The 17,852-nt window shown below is 35.8% G+C and overlaps 2 protein-coding genes and 1 long non-coding RNA gene across 14 annotated transcripts in view; 2 read left to right on the forward strand and 1 right to left on the reverse strand.

Annotated features, from left to right (window-relative positions):
* The window catches only part of LOC141381166 (inactive phospholipase C-like protein 2), a 191,591-nt gene extending 174,481 nt beyond the window's left edge, over window positions 1-17,110 (forward strand). For 3 of the 12 annotated variants that reach the window (XR_015480577.1, XR_015480574.1, XR_015480571.1), the window contains 2 exons: window positions 2,631-3,212; window positions 3,549-4,252. Coding sequence is in view for 4 of the 12 variants with exons in the window: in XM_087244154.1 (XP_087100280.1) it covers window positions 2,631-2,828 (198 nt within the window). In the remaining 8 variants the exon portion in view is untranslated. Of the gene's footprint in view, window positions 1-2,630; window positions 4,253-17,067 lie in introns of those variants that run through there. The other 9 variants (XR_015480578.1, XR_015480575.1, XR_015480573.1 and 6 more) reach the window with 4 other exon arrangements.
* LOC147845576 (uncharacterized) lies at window positions 7,927-14,625 on the reverse strand. Its single transcript, XR_015480580.1, has 3 exons — window positions 14,018-14,625; window positions 12,632-13,973; window positions 7,927-11,239 (listed from the first exon to the last, which is right to left on the reverse strand). It is a non-coding gene; the product is annotated as an uncharacterized LOC147845576 (long non-coding RNA).
* A 40-nt stretch (window positions 17,111-17,150) lies between the features above and the next one.
* Window positions 17,151-17,852, forward strand: part of hcrt (hypocretin (orexin) neuropeptide precursor) — a 4,269-nt gene continuing 3,567 nt past the window's right edge. The window contains 1 exon segment of the mRNA NM_001077392.2: window positions 17,151-17,226. Within this exon segment, the coding sequence (NP_001070860.1) occupies window positions 17,209-17,226 (18 nt within the window). The 5' untranslated portion in view covers window positions 17,151-17,208.

A 17,852-nucleotide genomic window follows, 5' to 3' on the forward strand; every position in this document is an offset into this window, starting at 1 on the left:
GGATTAGACCTTTAGCATCCCATTCAAATAAATAAATAAATAAAGAGTTTTGTTAATTTTCCTATTTTAAGCTTGATTCTTCTGTAGTTACGTGTACCAAGACTGACAGAAAATGTTTTTTGATATTGCTAGGAAGAATACTTGCATTCCTGCGTAATAATCAAGGAATTATTACACCATCATTGTCATCATTACCCCAGAATGAGAGTTTTCTAGACATGCCAGTCTAGAAAACACATAGTTTCATTTTCCATCAGTCTTAGTACACAATCTTGGTGTGAAAGAGTCTAGCTTTAAAATTCTAAAACTCCTTTTTCTGAAAATTATGAGTGAAATGCTAATGGTCTAATCCGATTCAATGATTTATGCTAAGCTAAGCTAAAAAATGCTTCCGTGAGACCTAGAAATCGACTGCATGGATTTTGAAACGGTAAAACTCAACTCTAACTCTAGGGGAGTTGTAAAAAGTGGAGTGATCCTTTAAGGCACATGTACACCATTCAGATAATGGGTTGCACTTCCTTTTTGGGCAACTTCCATTCAAAAAAACTGAAACTTATTATTTTAGTTATACAACAGTTTTTTTTTTAGTTTTAGTAGTACAACAGTACAAATAATCCATATAAAATAGATCATTAAAACTGAAATATGTTTGGCTTTTTTTTTAAATAAGTCATGAATAGTTCTACGCTTGGTATTTTTAACATGACATCAGTATCACATGCATATTTGTTCACAGATTTTTTTTGTTTGTTCCACCAGATTATTTTCTTTTCATGTCCTCTACAGTATGGTACATAATCTTCAGCATATCCCTATTATTGCTGTGAAAAGACTTTATGCAAGGTTTGCTGAATACAATTCGTTCATTCAAATGAATTGCCTTTTAATATTCCATGGTTAAACTTTGAGGAAAATATGTGTTTACAGTTGAATGAAAGTAACTCCCATAATTTATAGGGTGTGGGATAAATGTGGATAATCCACAGCTACATACATTTACTGGCCACTTTATTAGGTACACCTTACTAGCATCAGGTTGGACCCACTTTTGCCTTCAGAACTGTCGTAATCCTACGTAGTATAGATTCAACAAAAGTACTGGAAATATTCCTCAGAGATTTTGGTTTATATTGACATGATAGAATCACGCAGTTGCTGCAGATTTGTCGGCTGCACATCTATAATGTGAATTTCCCTTCCACCACATCCCATAGGTGCTCTATTGGTGTCACATTCACCAGCGATCTCTAACCACCAGAGGTCGCTGGAAAACATTCTCACTCACAGAACTACAAATGTGTTTGTAAATGGACTTCAACTTCATACATGCTCTTCGTCCACACACCTGCTTCCTCATTTAGACTGATTGCACTTGCACCACCTGAGGATTGTCAAAGACTGATAACACACACTATTTAAGCCACACATTCACCCCTTCAGTTTGCAGAGTCTTGTTATCTGTACTAGTAACACTACAACACGGTCTCCTTGACTTGTTATCCTGTTTATTGAACTTAGTCTTGTTTTGTCTGAGTCTGCCGCCTGCCTTACAACCTCCCGCCTGTTATATGACTACGATTCTGGACTGTCTCAATATACCCGTTTACACCTGAATTGACCATTGCTTGCCTGACTATGATTAAACCTGCATTTGGATCCTACCTTCTGTTGTCAAGTGTCACTCCCCGTGGTTACAATTGGATTGAGATTTGGTGACTGTGGAGGCCATTTGAGTACAGTAAACTCATTGTCATTATTAAGAAAACAGTCGGAGATGATTTACACCTTATGACATGATGTAATCTGTTTTGTTACTCAATTTATTACTGTTTGTACTATTATTATATACTAATATGCACTTTAAAAAATGCTGGGTTGTTTTTAGCCACACATATGTATAACTTTTTGTTTTAGTATGTCTATTAATATACATTTTTAATACATTCATAATACGTTTTCTGTCAATTATGTATTACAGAATATTAGCTACATATTTCAAATATTACAAATGTATAGCTGTCTATACTGTTAATATTCATTCTGTTTCTTTCTACTTAATTGTTTTCCTTCGGCTTAACATGCAAACTCCACAAAGAAATGCCAACTGAACCATCCGGGACTCAAACCAGCAACCTTTTTGCTGTGAGGTGACGGTGCTAACCACTGTGTCGCCCTGTTCACCCAAAAATAAAAAATTTAAATCTCATCAAGTGGTTCCAACCCTTTATGAGTTTCTTTCATCTTTTGAACAAATAAGAAGATATTTTGAAGAATGTTACAAACCGGTAACCATTAATGTCCACAGTAGGAAAAACAACTACTATGGAAGTTAATGGTCACGTTGAGTTTCTTCAAAATATCTTTTAGTAATTAACAGATGAAAGAAAATCATAAAGATTTGTGACAAGGGGGAGAAAATGATTCACGAGAAAAACAAGATTGTCATAATTTATAATTAGACAATTATATAAATAAAAACAATGCATGGCTTCCACATATTTGTCAATTTGAAACAACTTAATTCACAATGTTTGCAGCTCCTGCTATTTTGTCTCTTGAACCTCAGATGACCTAAAAGCTATATTAATGGTTAATCTTAATTTTCCCCCCTCCCCTGTGTCTTCCAGGGCCAGGCAGACCTGCTGAAGCATGCGAAAGGAGAAGCGATGGACACACTGCGTCAGATTCACTGTGCTGCTCACTCGTGCGGTTTGGCCAAGAACGGAGCCTCCACGTCCCCCGCTTCGCCTCTCCTGCCACCCCTTCACCCGCGGCCCCTCCACACCATCCACGAGACGGAGAGCGACAGCACCACCCTGCACTGAGAGACAGAGAAATCAGCTTTTCGCTTCAGGTTCTGTTTGAGCAGGGAAAGTGTTGAGTCGGTCAAGAACACACAGGAGAGATACTTTAACTTTCAGCACTGCGCTTCACTCTCTTTTCTTCCCAAATCTGAAATGCCCTTAAAGGGACAGTTCACCTAACAATATGAAGATTCTGTCATCATTTACTCTTGATTTACTTGTTACGAATAATTTTTTCCTTTTCTGTTAAACACAAAAGAAGATATTTCGAAGAATGTTGGAAACCTGTAACCATTGTCTTCCATAGTATTTGTTTTTCCTACTATTGAAGTCATTAGCTGTTTTCATCCAAAGATGCGAATAAGATTAGCAAAACTAGAAAATTCACATAAAAGATATATGACAGTATTTCTCAACCACATTCCTGGAGGACCACCAGCTAAGCACATTGTTCATGTCTCTTTAACAGCTCCTAAGCAGAGACTGAAAGTAATGAGTGTGACTAAGGAGACAGACTAAGGCAGGGGTGTCCAAACTCGGTCCTGGAGGGCCGGTGTCCTGGAGAGTTTAGCTCCAACCCTAATCAAACACACCTGAAGCAGCCAATCAAGCTCTTACTAGATATACTGGAAACTTCCAGCAGGTGTGTTGAAGCAAGTTAAAGCTAAACTCAGCAGGACACTGGCCCCCCAGGACTGAGTTTGGACACCCCTGGACTAAGGAGACATCCAAAACATGCAGTGCTGGTGGTCCTCCAGGAATGTGGTTGAGAAACACTGATATATGAGACAAGCAAATAAAGCAGCATTCCCTTCCCCCAGAGTTTTTTTTTTTTTTTTTTTTTGTATGCGCATGCTGAAATTTATTCAGTAAATATTTTTTAATCATAGTTTGTGCATTTTTATTGGTTTATTTAAATTAGTTTTATCAGTTAAAAATGTTTTATGCACAGTTTCAAAATTTATGCTCATCTCAACATCAAAATCTCTTCAAAATATCTTCTTTTGTGTTTAATAGAAAAGAAACTCCTAGACTACTGGAAGGAGAATAGATAGAGAGTAAATTTCCATTTTTAGGAAACCGTCCCTTTAATTTAAAAGATTGTTTCAATAACAGAATGAAAATTTCCTGATTATTTATTCAGCCCAATTTCATCAAACAGGTCAAATTCCTTCTTTACATTTACTTTAAATTTACGTTTACATTGTTTTTTTAGGAAAACATTTTATTATTTGTTTTCATATTGTGGACTTCTATGGACTTCCAAACTACAGTTTTTCAATGCAACTTCAAACCGGAGAACATTAACAGCATAGACAGCTCATAAAGCTCATTTGTAATATTTTATATTTAGTCTTGCATTCATTTTTCTTCAGTTTAGTCCCTGTAAAAATACACTGTACACACTGTACACTTAATAAAAAGTTCAGTAACTTAAAAACAAAGACATTTTGAGGTGTTCAGCGTTTGAAGTTGTGTCTTTTTTTCAAGTTAACTGAAAAGGCTGGTTTAAGTCAAATATACTTTATGAAATTCAACTCAATTTCAAAAAATAATCTGGCACAACTTCAACCCCTGAAGTTTAAAAACGCAATATTTCTTTGCATCCGGTTGCTTTGTGATGTTTCAGAAACAAATTTCAGGAGAAGCACGATTAGTCTTTGACGAGGCTAATTCATCACAGACAATCTTTCAATTGTCCAATCAGCTCGAGACCAAACTCCTATAAATAGTCAAACACGTCATACCTCTGATTTCCCTTGACTACAGCATCCCTCCACCACCCAAACTCCACACTATTAAACCCGATACCTATTTAAATCTGAGGGGGGAGCGTTCTGAAGCCAGTTAGACACTGCGCTCTGACCCTATCTCTCGCTATCCTGATAAGGGGAATAACACAAGTTAAGATGTCTTCCCGAGCTCAGAGACAGCACGTCGAATATGCATATTCTATTCAGTCAAATATCTGTGAGTGTGAACTCATGAAACTTTTCTAAGTTAACTCAACTTATGTTTGACAGTGCAGGAAGTAAACACTTAAATGAAGAGCTCAAAATGTTACGTCTCCTCAACTGATTTCATTATTTTCATTGAACAGTTCTAAACATGCAGTTAAATAGTTTTTATGAGGAAACTCAACACTGAGCTCCAAAATATGTCCACCTAGCTTAGAATTTTAAACTGAGTTAGCAATTTGTAATTTGGATATTTTACAGTGTACTCTGGCATGTGTTTTACGCAGCGGATGCCCTTCCAGCCACAACCTAGTAATAGTTAAAATAGTTTGTTAATATAATGTAATATATAGTTAAAGAGAAAGTATTATAAATTAGAAAAAAATGTATCGTTATTAAAAATACTAAATCAGATAAACGAAAAGCCTATTAATATATTTTATGTGTGTGCAGAAAAAGGAAATAGATTTATTTAAATAAATAAATATAAAAACACTAAACAGTGCTATATTATTGAAATAAATATAATTTAGTGGCAAAACCTCCTTACTTTCAGATTAGAAAAACAGTGTCATTTTCGTTAAGAAGAAAAAAAAATATGCTTCTTTCCACAAAAGCAATTCAGGGCTATTGCAAGATGAGATTTTGTGGTTAAAATGTATATAATTTGTTGTTGTTGTTTTTTTGTAAAGATGATCATTTGTTTCTCCAGGTAACACATTTATTCATTGGGTGGTGTTGTGCAGCTGCATTGAAACTGAAATTTGCAAGTTTAAATCATTGAGCACTACAGAAGACCACTATAAAGAGGAATAGTATATGTGACACTGAACCTAAAACCAGTCTTATAAGTATATATAGCAGGGGTTCTCAAACTCGGTCCTGTAGGGCCAGTGTCCTGCAGATTTGAGCTCACACTTGCCTCAAAATGCCTGCAAGGATGTTTCTAGAGAGCCTAGTAATGCCGCGATAACACTAGAGTTTGTGTGTGCAAAATTCTGTTGTACGTTTCTTCGAAAAGGGGCGGGATTAAACAAGATGATTAGATATTTGAAAAAGCGAGTGATTGGTCAATATTTTAAATTTCTATCACTTGATACAATTTCGCAGGTCAGAGTCCACCAAGCTTGAACTTTCCAACACAGCAAACTGTGAAACTTGTCGCAAGAGCTTGCGTTTCCGGTCTGACGCATTTGTGTGCGTATGAATGGAAGTCTATGGGGAGAAAAGTGCAGTGTGACCACAGCTTAAGAGCTTGATTAGCTAGCCCAGGTGTAAAAATATGCAGAACACAGGACCTCCAGGACTAAGATTGAGAACCCCTGATAGTATAGTATAAAAGCTATGGAAATAGGTTGATATATATTGATTTTTCTTTTTGCCAGAAATATTTTAAATAATAGGTAAAAGATCGCAGAAAAGACTAAGATGTTGATTAGTAATGTGCATTTCTAAGAACTTATTTTATACAGTACAACTTTAAACTCAATTTTCTCAGTATTTAAAAAAGGTTCCAGATTCCAAATTTTCGAATAGTTGTATCTCAGTCAAATATAGCCATTTTCTAACAAGCTGTACATCATATAAAAATACTGACTGGTTTTGTGGTTTGTGGTCACATATAGTCTTTGGTTGTTGTTGTTTTACCTTTTTTATTTTATAAATGTTTATTTACAAAAAAAAACAGGAACAGTTGAAACACTCTTTAAAATATATTCTTTAGCAAATTCTCTAGTAATTCTGCAGTCTAAAGTGGATGAAAACAGCATAGTGTGTTGATTTTTAAATCTTTCTCCAAACAGCAGTTGAAGTCAAAAAGTTTGAAGAAGTATAAAACTATTCCACAGAAAGAGAAGAAGGCATTTCTGAGCTAACTCTTTGTGAAAATAAAAAGCAGAGTAAACATGAAGAGCAAATCCTCCTCCGTTTACATCAACACAGAACTGAAGGCTCTCTCGCTCCCCCTGCTGGCTCCTCAGTCCTAACACATTTGTGGTTATTGTTGAACTGAGTAATATAAATATATGTATATGAAAAAAACAAACTGTCAGCTCAGTACACTTTGGTCCTAAAGGGGACTCTCTCTCTCCAGGGGTCGTGTGTTTGCGTGTGTGTGAGTATAGTGCTCAGCATAAATGAATACACGCCTCATATATCTGTCTTATTTTAATGAATATTTTCTATAGGATGCTTTACAATAATATATTTGTGCATATACATTAGATTAATCAGCACCAAAGCTACAACTGGAACTTATCTACACTTTAAAAATGCTGAGTTCCACACAAGCTGAATTGTTTTGGGACAACATGAAGGAATTAAGTTAACTTATTAGTTTTTACAAATTTAAGTGGATTAAACATAAAATAAACAAGTTGTCCCAAATAAAACCTCAAGAATTGTGTTGTTTTGGTTCATTTTAAGTAAGTAGTTTGAACAAACAACAAACTTCCACTTATTTGAGTGTAAAAAACACAATTTCAGATCATTGTCCAAAAATAGTTCACAGAAGTTAATATATTGGGTGTTTATAATATGTATAAATGATATACTCTACCTGACAAAAGTCTTATTGACTATCTAAGTTTTAGGAACAACAAATAGTAACTTGACTTCAAGTTGATTATTTGGTATCAGAAGTGGCTTATATAAAAGGCAAAGGCCTCTAGATTACACTTTTTTTTTTGCCAAAATAGAATACGATCATGGCTTGATTTTTTTATTATTTAATTAGGACAGTAAGGTCTGACTTTGCTTAGACAAAAGTCTTGTCAGTTAACAGAAATAATGTACAGTATAGAATATAAAGTCATGGTGCAGAGGAAAAAGAATGAGCATTGTGTATGACTCCCATGAGCTTGGAGGACTGCATACATACATCTCTGCACTAACTCAAATAACTTATTAATAAAGTCATCTGGAATGGCAAAGAAAACATTCTTGCAGGACTCCCAGAGTTCATTAAGATTCTTTGGATTCATTTTCAATGCCTCTTTTGTCATTTTACCCCAGACATGCTCAATAATGTTCATGTCTGGTGACTGGGCTGGCCAATCCTAGAGCACCTTGCCCTTCTATGTTTTCAGGAACTTTGCAGTGAAGGCTGAAGTATAAGGAGCACTATCCTGCTGAAGAATTTGCCCTCTCCTGTGGTTTGTAATGTAATGGGCAGCACCAATGTCTTGATACCTATGGCTGTTGATGTTGCCATCCACTCTGCAGATCTCCCACATGCCCTCATACTGAATGTAACCCCAAACCATGATTTTTCCTTCACCAAACTTGACTGATTTCTGTGAGAATCTTGGATCCATGCAGGTTCCAATAGGTCCTATGCAGTATTTGTGATGATTGGGATGCAGTTCAACAGATGATTCATTGGAAAAAGTCAAGTTATTATCTGTTGCTCTTACAACTGTCATCGATGACAAGAGTTTTGACAGGTAGTGTACAATTTATTTAAATATTGTAGTTTGTAATTGCAATTTTTAGCAATAACTAATTTGAATTTACATTAGTAATGATATTAATGTATTAATAATACAAAAAAATCTATTAATAATAGGTGACCAAACTTTTACTTTAATTGATATGAATATTATGTTTAATAAAATGACTATTATGTTTAATAAAAGTTTTGTTTAAAAGCATCCAAAAATCACTGAGAAATGGTAAATGGGTAAAAATATTCATTTTTATTTAAAGGAGGTGTACTTATTAATGCTGAGCACTGTATATTGTATGTGTGATGCAAATGCAATGTATTTTGAATAAGGAAAACTATGTATATTGTTTCTAAACTGGAAACTGGAAGATAAGAAACTCTGGGAAAATAAGGTTCTCAGTTGTTGGCACTGAGGATCAGACAAGCAAATAATTATTTCAATAAATGAAGTTTAAAATAGTTTTAAGACAAAGTAAAGGACACTTGACCATCTCATCGCGATCACGTCACACCCAATAATACACACTGTTCATGAATATTGTTATTACTGCTGTTAATATTGTGGGTAGGTGTTAATTAAAAATGGAGGTTGTTTTATATTTGCGTAAACAGGTGTCATTCTGTACCAGTTTTCATCGGTGGAAACCTCACAGAAAAACAGCGAATGGCGGGGAGAGGATGGGGTGAGGGTGGGGAAGATAGTTTGGGATAAAGATTTGGGTGTTTATTGTCACATTAATGTCACAATGACATCTGATTGAGATGATGTTCGTCATTTATAATGCCCACATGATGTTATATAAAAGCTGAATGACATCAAAAATGTCTTCATGGTATTATTTATATAATGTATTGCATATTGAAAAAGAAAATATTTGGGGTTAGTAATTTTTTTGAGTGTTGTGTTATTACAGTTTTAAAAATACAGTAAGACAAGCAGTAATGTGAAATATTCAACTAATTTAAAGAGCCCCTATTATGTTTTTTTTTAAATGACTTTGCATGCAGTGTGTAACACACCCCTAAGTGAAGTGAAATATCCAGCTAAGGCTTAAATCTGAAAGTGCACCTTGTTTAAACCTATTGATTCATCTATAAAAGAGTCGACTCAAAGTGGTTCAAATGAATCATTTTGGTTATGAATCTTTAGCCGTTTCGGCCTGACGTTGATACGGAACTTATGCCCCACCCATTTGTTGCACACGCAGACTTGGGAAAATTTAAACTCCCACCCACAAACACTGTAGCAAAAAAATTAGACAAAAGCTGTAACAGATTTCGGTTGAATCATGTCGCGAAGACGCTGTGCTCTGAAGTGTGAGGGAAAGTTCAAAGATGAGGCTGTGTAAAGTCAGCGGTTGAAGTTTAGTTTTTGCAAAAATACCTCAGCATTATAGCCTAATCCTTGTGCTTTGTTCTCGTCATTTTTCTGACGAGTGCTTCCGAAATCTACACGCTTATATCGGGGGCTTGATCGGACGATTGTTAAAGGATCAATCAGAAAAGACTATTGATGTATGGGACTTTATCAGAGCTTGACAGGAACTTTACAGTACACAGTACATGGATCAGTTTCTTGCTTCATTTCACAAGTTTAAGTAACTAAAGTTTGATTAAAATGGTTGCCTCCTTGTTTTCTCTAGCTTGCAAATTATGTGTTTAATTGTGTTTGGTTACTTGTAAATGCTCCATGTGGATTGTTATGGATCTGGTTAACTCTTTATATTCTCATATTTAAAATCACGTTGAAAACGCACTGTGCACTGCTTTGTTTACGGATTCAAATGCGTTTGTGAGCTCACAATCCTCTGCTGTTTGAAATATGAACAGTGTACTGAGTCGTGGCTGGGCGCTGTGGACAGCTGCCAAATTGCGGCACTGGTGTGTGTACCCTGATAGAAACCTATGTTTAGAACTCTGAAATGCATGTCGCTGCGTGGCGTGATGCAGCCTGCGCATCTGGTGTGCAACCCCCTTTAGTATAAATAGAGCCTAAGTGTGTATTATTCATGAGCCGGTTGCAGCTGCAACAGGGGTGGGCCCGGAGGGTTGCAATGCCGGCTCAGCATCGTGATGTTTATTGACCATTGGCGATTGACGATGGCATAGTATATCGACCCAACCCTTCTCCAAACACAACAAGTTGAGTTTTTTAAAAGTTCTACCAAAGTTCTACCAAAGAGTTTTTCTAAAAAGTTCTATTTGGTTTTACTTGACCATATGACAATAGCCCCTTTCACACATGCAGATACTTCTCTGCATGTGTAACACCCCCAGTACAAAATACCAGTAAGTTCGTTCCGGCTATTTTCCAGAGAGAGCAGTTGTAACATTACCGGTAATTTTCCAGATATTTGCCGGCATTACTGTGTGAAAGAGGCTATTCTACCAATCCTCTTCTGGATCATCCAAATGCTCTCTAGCAAACTTCAGAGAGGCTTTGACATGTACTGGCTTAAGCAGGGGGACATGTCTGGCACTCTGCAGGTAATTTTTCCTCATACAGTAGTTCTTCTTTTTTTGCCCCACTGTTTATTGCGATATGAATACAATTTTATCAGATGACTTGAATAGCTCTGTAATGGAATAAAGTCATTAATTTAGATTGACTGGCATAATTTTAAAGCGAAGTGAATCAAATTGCAAACATAAATGCATACAATTAAAATAAAGTAGTTATGGTTTTCTGAAGAGTCAAACAGTAGTCAGATTTTATGGTACAGTAACTGAGTAATCAAATGTGATGTAGAATGTAAAATAACACCGTACAGTCTTCATTGCTGATCAACTACAATTCCAACTTAACATTACAGATCCTGCGATGTGACATTGCGATATTAATGCTGAAACAATATATACCATGCAGCCCTAATCATAAACATCTTTGACTATTGCTATAAATTAAAATAATTTTTATGCCAAATTAAATTAGTAGCCACATTTCCATTGTCAGCAAGAGCTAAAAACAGGACAGTTGTGAAAACAACCTCCGACTGCAAGTTTTGAGGTCATAATAAAATAACCGTAACCTGATGTAGGGTCCAGCCAGTTAGTCCAATGACGGTATCCAATGGTGGATGAAGGTTCACTGCATGTTCGGTCTTTTCAGTGCACAATGTTGATTTATATTAAACTTAACTCATATCTGACTCCAATTTTAGTATGAGATGGTTTAGAATATTAATATGTTTATCCTCGTTTTATCTGACTCCAATTATAAAACATTGATAAGATTATTTTGTTTCCTTTCACATTATTTTAGATTATGATTGAATATTCTTTTGATTTGTTATTATACCTTATTCTCATTTACTCAAATTCCGATAGCATCTCGAGTCTTGCACCGGCCGGGTATACAATCTCTTAATACAAGCTTGTCAGTCTTGGTCATTAAACAGAGGCGATTAACCACTCTCCTAAAAAGGCAGAACACTACTTACTCAATTTAGGAGATTTTTTATGTGGTCCCCATAGATCTGTTATCTACTAATTCAAGACAAAGTATTTTAATAATAATCGCACAGGATTATAAGTTTGTAGATGAAGGCCTAAATATCCACATTTAAAGTAGTTTCAACAATATTTTGTTGTTCTAAATAGAAAACCCATATTTGGCCTTTTGCAGTCTACGTATACATGAAATAATGCCAATTTGCTAGTCGGATCTCTAACAACATTGTTTAGCGTGCCACGCTGCTCCGTCTAACATGTTTTAGTCCGTTACTAACCTGTACAGTGGCTTGTAGTGCTATGGACAACAACATTTATCAGTGATAATAACACGAGGTTTGAATAGTTCAAAACATAACAATTTATTAGTCAGGTAAATGTATTATGCCAATTCAATCAGTCAATTCATAAACGATCAATACAAAACATCAAATTATCAAAGATAAATCCAAGATGAAAAAGATGCATTCCTGACTTTGAAATATACATAACATGGAACAAGCCATGTTATGGGCTGATCTGGTTAAGCAGAATCGCCCTGAGTCCTTCTTAGGCCTTACCTTAAATAATCCAAGAATTCCCTCAAGGAAGGGGGTGTGAACAAAAGGCATTCACACTTAGTGGCACACCCCTCTCAGTGGTTCAAAAGATGCCTGAAGTTATATATTTATTGTGTTGATTATGTCTATTTCTGAGAGAATGAGACCATTGTACCAATCGCACTGAGACATTTCAAATGATATCAAACATGATAGTTAAAGTCAGTTTGGTTAATCTAAAACATTGAAATGACCATATGCGTGAGTTGGGGGGGATGAAGCTGAGTTCTGCAATCTCAGATGCAAATGCAGCAGGAACTGGTTTCCCGCATTCCCCCCTGGTGGGTTGTGAAGTCACCAGTCTCTGTTTTCAGCTCATGTTTTGAATTGTCAAAGACATCAAAAATATTTGTAATATTTCAATTCTTACACCTGATATTTATTGTTTTGCATAGAATAAACTGCATGTTGAATTAAAGGCTGTTTACATGTGAAAAGAATTAGATTTGAACAGCCGCAAAGTCAAACAGAAAGTTTTCAAATGTCACTTTATATAGTGAAGGATCATTTCTACTAATTAATTTATTAATTAATGAGCTCTGAGTACTTTCTAGAACACTTTCCTAGCATTAAAAACAATGATTAAAGAAATGCCATTTAATGAGCTCTTGTTAGCGGGAGTTATTACAGAAGCAAGAAAGTGTTGTTTTTCCAACCATCTGCACATTTGTGAATATGATTGACTGATCATTGATCTATACAGTTCAGTAAACAAGTTAAATAGCTTTCATTTGCAAAACACGTTCTGTTTTTGCTCCGTCAAAGAAAATCTCAGAGAAACATAGTGTGAATTAGTGCGTGAATATGCTGAGTAAATAGTTGGACCTTAAATGATACACAATGTACTTTAAGCAACCTATGCTCATTCTAAAAACGTACCTCTATATACATTTCTGGAGAGCACGAAATACGCCCCAGATGGTATGTTTTTTTTTTGCAGTTTTTGTTTTGCGAATCTATACAAGGTCGCTATATGTTTGCTTTCTGAGATCTCAAATTTTGCGAGTGCCATTCGCGCCTGCTGTTCTTGCGTAAACCCACCAAAGGCCACTGTTTGACTGACTGACCAATCGACTGACCTACACTCCTCCTCCCCTAAAGCCAACTAATTTTATTTATTGACTCACCCACCAACTTCCCTAAACCCAACCAACAATTTTTAAAAGCAATCCAAAAAAATTAAAGCACTCGTCTGATTTTTACCACGTTTTCAGATTTCATCACATTCTCACCCTATTATTTACTTTTTTGTTTTATTTATTTTTTTAATCATCTTCTTTCTGGAGCCTTTCATCAAGGGACTCGAACCCCGTCGTCGTGGTAAACTCCTCTCTGCGTCTTAAGTCTGCCGACGTACATGGTGAGCTAACGGGACAAACTGGTTACAGTGGGAAAGCTGTCCATATGGGGGTAAGCTGTCAGCTGGTAAGCGCGAAAAGGAATGGTGTCATACCACCCTGTAGCGTTCATTTAAAAGATGAAATGCAGCTATACGTACATCTGGCTACATAATTCGCAATCTCCAGAAATGTATATAGGGCTACGTTTTCAGAATGAGCCTATGTTGACTTTAAATGTGCACTGTGCACATGACCATCCAATTTCTGAATTTTATGAGGTTATTTTGAATCCCCAACCCCTCCACGTTATAATTAAAAATCTAACAGTTCAGTAAATAAAAATTGAGTATATGAAATATTCAATATTTCAACATCTGGTATTTAAAGTGCCCTTTTTCTCTTAATTGTGAGCACGCACTGTAAAAAAGTTACTTTATTTAAGTTATTAATTTTTGAGTGGACGCTAATGGTCCAATTCGATCCAATAATCCAGGGATTCTCAACCGGTGGTCGCGAGAATTAAATTAACTCAATATTATACTATAATTTTTGGATTTCATTATCAACATGCCATATTAAAATGATCAAAGTAATGCACTTTCTTCTGTTCACTGGGTGCAAAAACAGCCTCATGATCTACTACTGATCTACTGCAACTACACGCAATTCTGTTCATTCACAAACTATGCATAAAGTGAAAGTAAAGTATCTGTGTTTTTGTGTAAACTATTCAATATATCCGCATAGTTGTCCAAATCATATGAGCTTCAGACGTGCTCTGACGGAGCTGTTCACTGTTTCTGTCAGCAATCTCCCAATAATATTCAGCTGCAAACTCAACCACCATCAGATCGATGCGTTTCAACAGATTTAGGGTGTTTTACTGTGTTTTACATTTGTCTGTAAATTTTTGAATAGTAGATATTTAATAGTAAATATTCAGTCAATCAAGTTTAAAGCAGAAACTAGTCTTTTGCTTTAATCTCCCTCCAGACCTGTGGTTCTTTTTGAATCTGTGTATATTTGAAAAAAAATTAAAATTAAAAAAAAAAAAAAAAAAATATATATATATATATATATATATATATATATATATATATATATATATATATATATATATATATATATATATATATATATATAGCATATTGTGATAAAGTTCATTATTTTCTGTAATGTACTGATAAACATTAGACTTTCATATATTTTACACTCATTACACACAACTGAAGTTGTTCAAAAGCCTTTTATTGTTTTAATATTGATGATTTTGGCAAAAAAACCCAAAATTCTTATCTCGAAAAATTAGCATTTCTCTTCCGACTAATAAAACTGAAGTGTTTTTAATGCAAAAAAAGTTAACATTCCAATAATTATGTTCAGTTATGCACTGAATACTTGGTAGGGAATCCTTTTGCAGAAATAACTGCTTCAATATGGCGTGGCATGGAGGCAATCAGCCTGTGGCACTGCTGAGGTATTATGGAGGCCCAGCATGCTTCGATAGCAGCCTTAAGCTCATCCGCTGTGTAAAAATGTGCTGGATAAGTTGGTGGTTCATTCCGCTGTGGTGACCCCAGATTAATAAAGAGATTAATAAAGCCGACAAGAAAATGAATGAATGAATGAAATGATTTAACTTTCTCAAACAGAATAGTCACTGGTGCCCCTTTTTACACACTGCTCCACAATTCTCACCAAAGGAAAGTTTAGAGTCAATAATTGTGCCAAGGTATTTGTATTGTCGCACACTTTCCACAGTCTGATTTTTAATGGAAGTGTTCACCTGTGTGTGAACAGCCTTCCTAAAATCAATGATCATATCTTTTGTCTTTAATACATTTAACTGAAGATATGACTCCTCACACCATCTAACAAAATCAGTTAGCCCTGGACCATGCCCTGTTTCATTAGCATAAAGTTGGCTGACAATGACATTGTCATCTGCATGCTTGATAATGGTTCTATTTTCCCACCTGCTCTGGCACATGTTAGTGTAAAGGATATATAACAGAAGTGAAAGAACACATCCTTGTGGGGACCCGGTTGAGGAGCAAACTTTATCAGATAAGCATCCATTCACTCGAACACTTTGTGTTTGATTAGTTAAAAAAATAACGATCCAGCCCACCAAGTTATTACTAAGGTCAAACTGTTCCAGTAGTCTAATTAAATTGTGGGGTTGAATTGTTAAAAGCAGAGGGAAAAGCCGACAAACAAAAGTCTGGAATGGGAACCATTTTGTGTCTGTGAACTTTATAACTATATTGTGTGTGACTCATCGAAAGGCTTAAATTAACTCCACAACATTCATTCATTCATTTTCTTATCGGCTTAGTCCCTTTATTCATCTGGGGTCGCCACAGCAGAATGAACACAACCCATCTCTGGGAAATAACTCCACAACAAATACATCAAATAATCATTGGGAAATTTCTTACTGTAGAATTTCTCACAAACGTTACACGAGATCTGCTTCCTTCACGTCTGTCACTGTGCTGTTTATCTGATGCAGCCGGAGATTGAGGCACACTCTGACATGCATGTGGGAACGGTAGACAGAAGCAACAAAAACAGCTACACTGTGCTCAGAGCAGAAAATAAATAATATAATAAATAAATCTGATGGGGTTTTAAACTGAAACTTTACAGACACCTTCTGGAGACACAAATAACTTCTCTCAAATCTTGAAAAGGGGTAAAATAGGTGCCCTTTAAGTTAACTAAGTTGAATTTTGTTGGAACAACATGAATGAATCTTAGCATTTCTTACAGTGTATTGAAGAAAATGAGTTTGAAAACTTTAGAATAAGGCATTTCTGCATGAAAATTTGACCAAACTTTCACCTGAAACAACAGCATATCTCGTTTAGAGTGCTGCATTCACTTTGAATTCCTTTATGCTCATTGTAAATACCTGACATATATCAACACATTCCTTTATTATTAGCTATAATACTTCCCCCTACAGCTCTCATGACTCACATCCATAGACATCCTTGATTTTATATGCGAATGCCATTATTCCTGCAATCCATAACATAAACTGCTCTTCTTTTCTGTGTTGCGTAATGCAGGTGTATCTGTGAATGTGTTCGAGCGCCTCATCATTAAATCTGACTGCTCTCTGACCTTCTGCTTCACACAAAGGCCTTCTGTCTTCCATGTTTTCTGCTTTATTTGCGACGCTCCTGCTCTTTTGTTCCTTTCAGCCTTTTGTCACTGCATTTGCAGCTAATTAAATCAAGGCCTCGTCACACACTCATTCTGTTGGTATTTGCTAACGAAGCTCGTCCTCCTGTCCATAATAGTTGTTTTAAGAACTTGCCGGGATACAGGTAATCCTGGTTACACGCTAATGACAAAGATGCTAACAACCCCGAAAAATCCTTTGTGGTTTCACAACCCAGACAGCATGACATTGAAGAAATAAAAGCTGTGATATCTGTTGTTTTTTTTTTCTGTCAGACTATTTTAAGGCCGTAATTAAGCTCTGAGGCTGGAGAGTGGGTGGCACATCTGTATAAAAACGAGGAGCATCAAATATGAGCATCAAGACTTTTCGATACATGACATTTGTCTACAAGACAGGGGACAGAAGCTAAACTCATGGACTGCACAGCTAAGGTAAGACTTTGAGCGATTTTAAACTGAAGGTTAACTTCTTATAGGTTACATCTGGGATTGTACGATTGCTTAATGTGCAATGACATTCATGCGTTTTAATTGGCACCAAAAAAAAATGATAGCAGCTGCTACAGTATAAGCTTTAACTTATAAAGAGGAAGGCGATGTGACCGTTCCATGCAGTCGGTGAACTCTTCGAAAGAAAGTAGATTAGATAGCATTTACTCAAAGGTTAACCGTGAAATTTCCTGAGACGTTTGTTTTTTAGGACAGAAATTAATTGAACATCTGAAAAGATTGTCAGTAATTAGCGTTAGTTATGACAGCTGTCTGCTCTTAATAGCCTAATTACAATATATTGAGTATTTAAAAGTTGAGTATTTATTTAAAATTGTCTTACTTTTTACCTACAACTACCAAAAAATTCACCTTCTTTTTTTAATATTTCATTTTCTTCAGATTATTGCCTTTATTTATCAGAGGTCGACACAGCGGAATGAACCGCCAACTTACCCAGCATATGTTTTTACAAGGCGTATGCCCTTCCAGCTGCAACCCAGTACTGGGAAACATCAATACACACTCATTCAACACACTACGGCCAATTTAGCCTATTTAATTCACCT

This window comes from Danio rerio, chromosome 3 (genome assembly GCF_052040795.2).
Source record: "Danio rerio strain M-AB ecotype USA chromosome 3, GRCz13ab, whole genome shotgun sequence".
In the NCBI taxonomy this organism is placed as follows: Eukaryota; Metazoa; Chordata; class Actinopteri; order Cypriniformes; family Danionidae; genus Danio; species Danio rerio.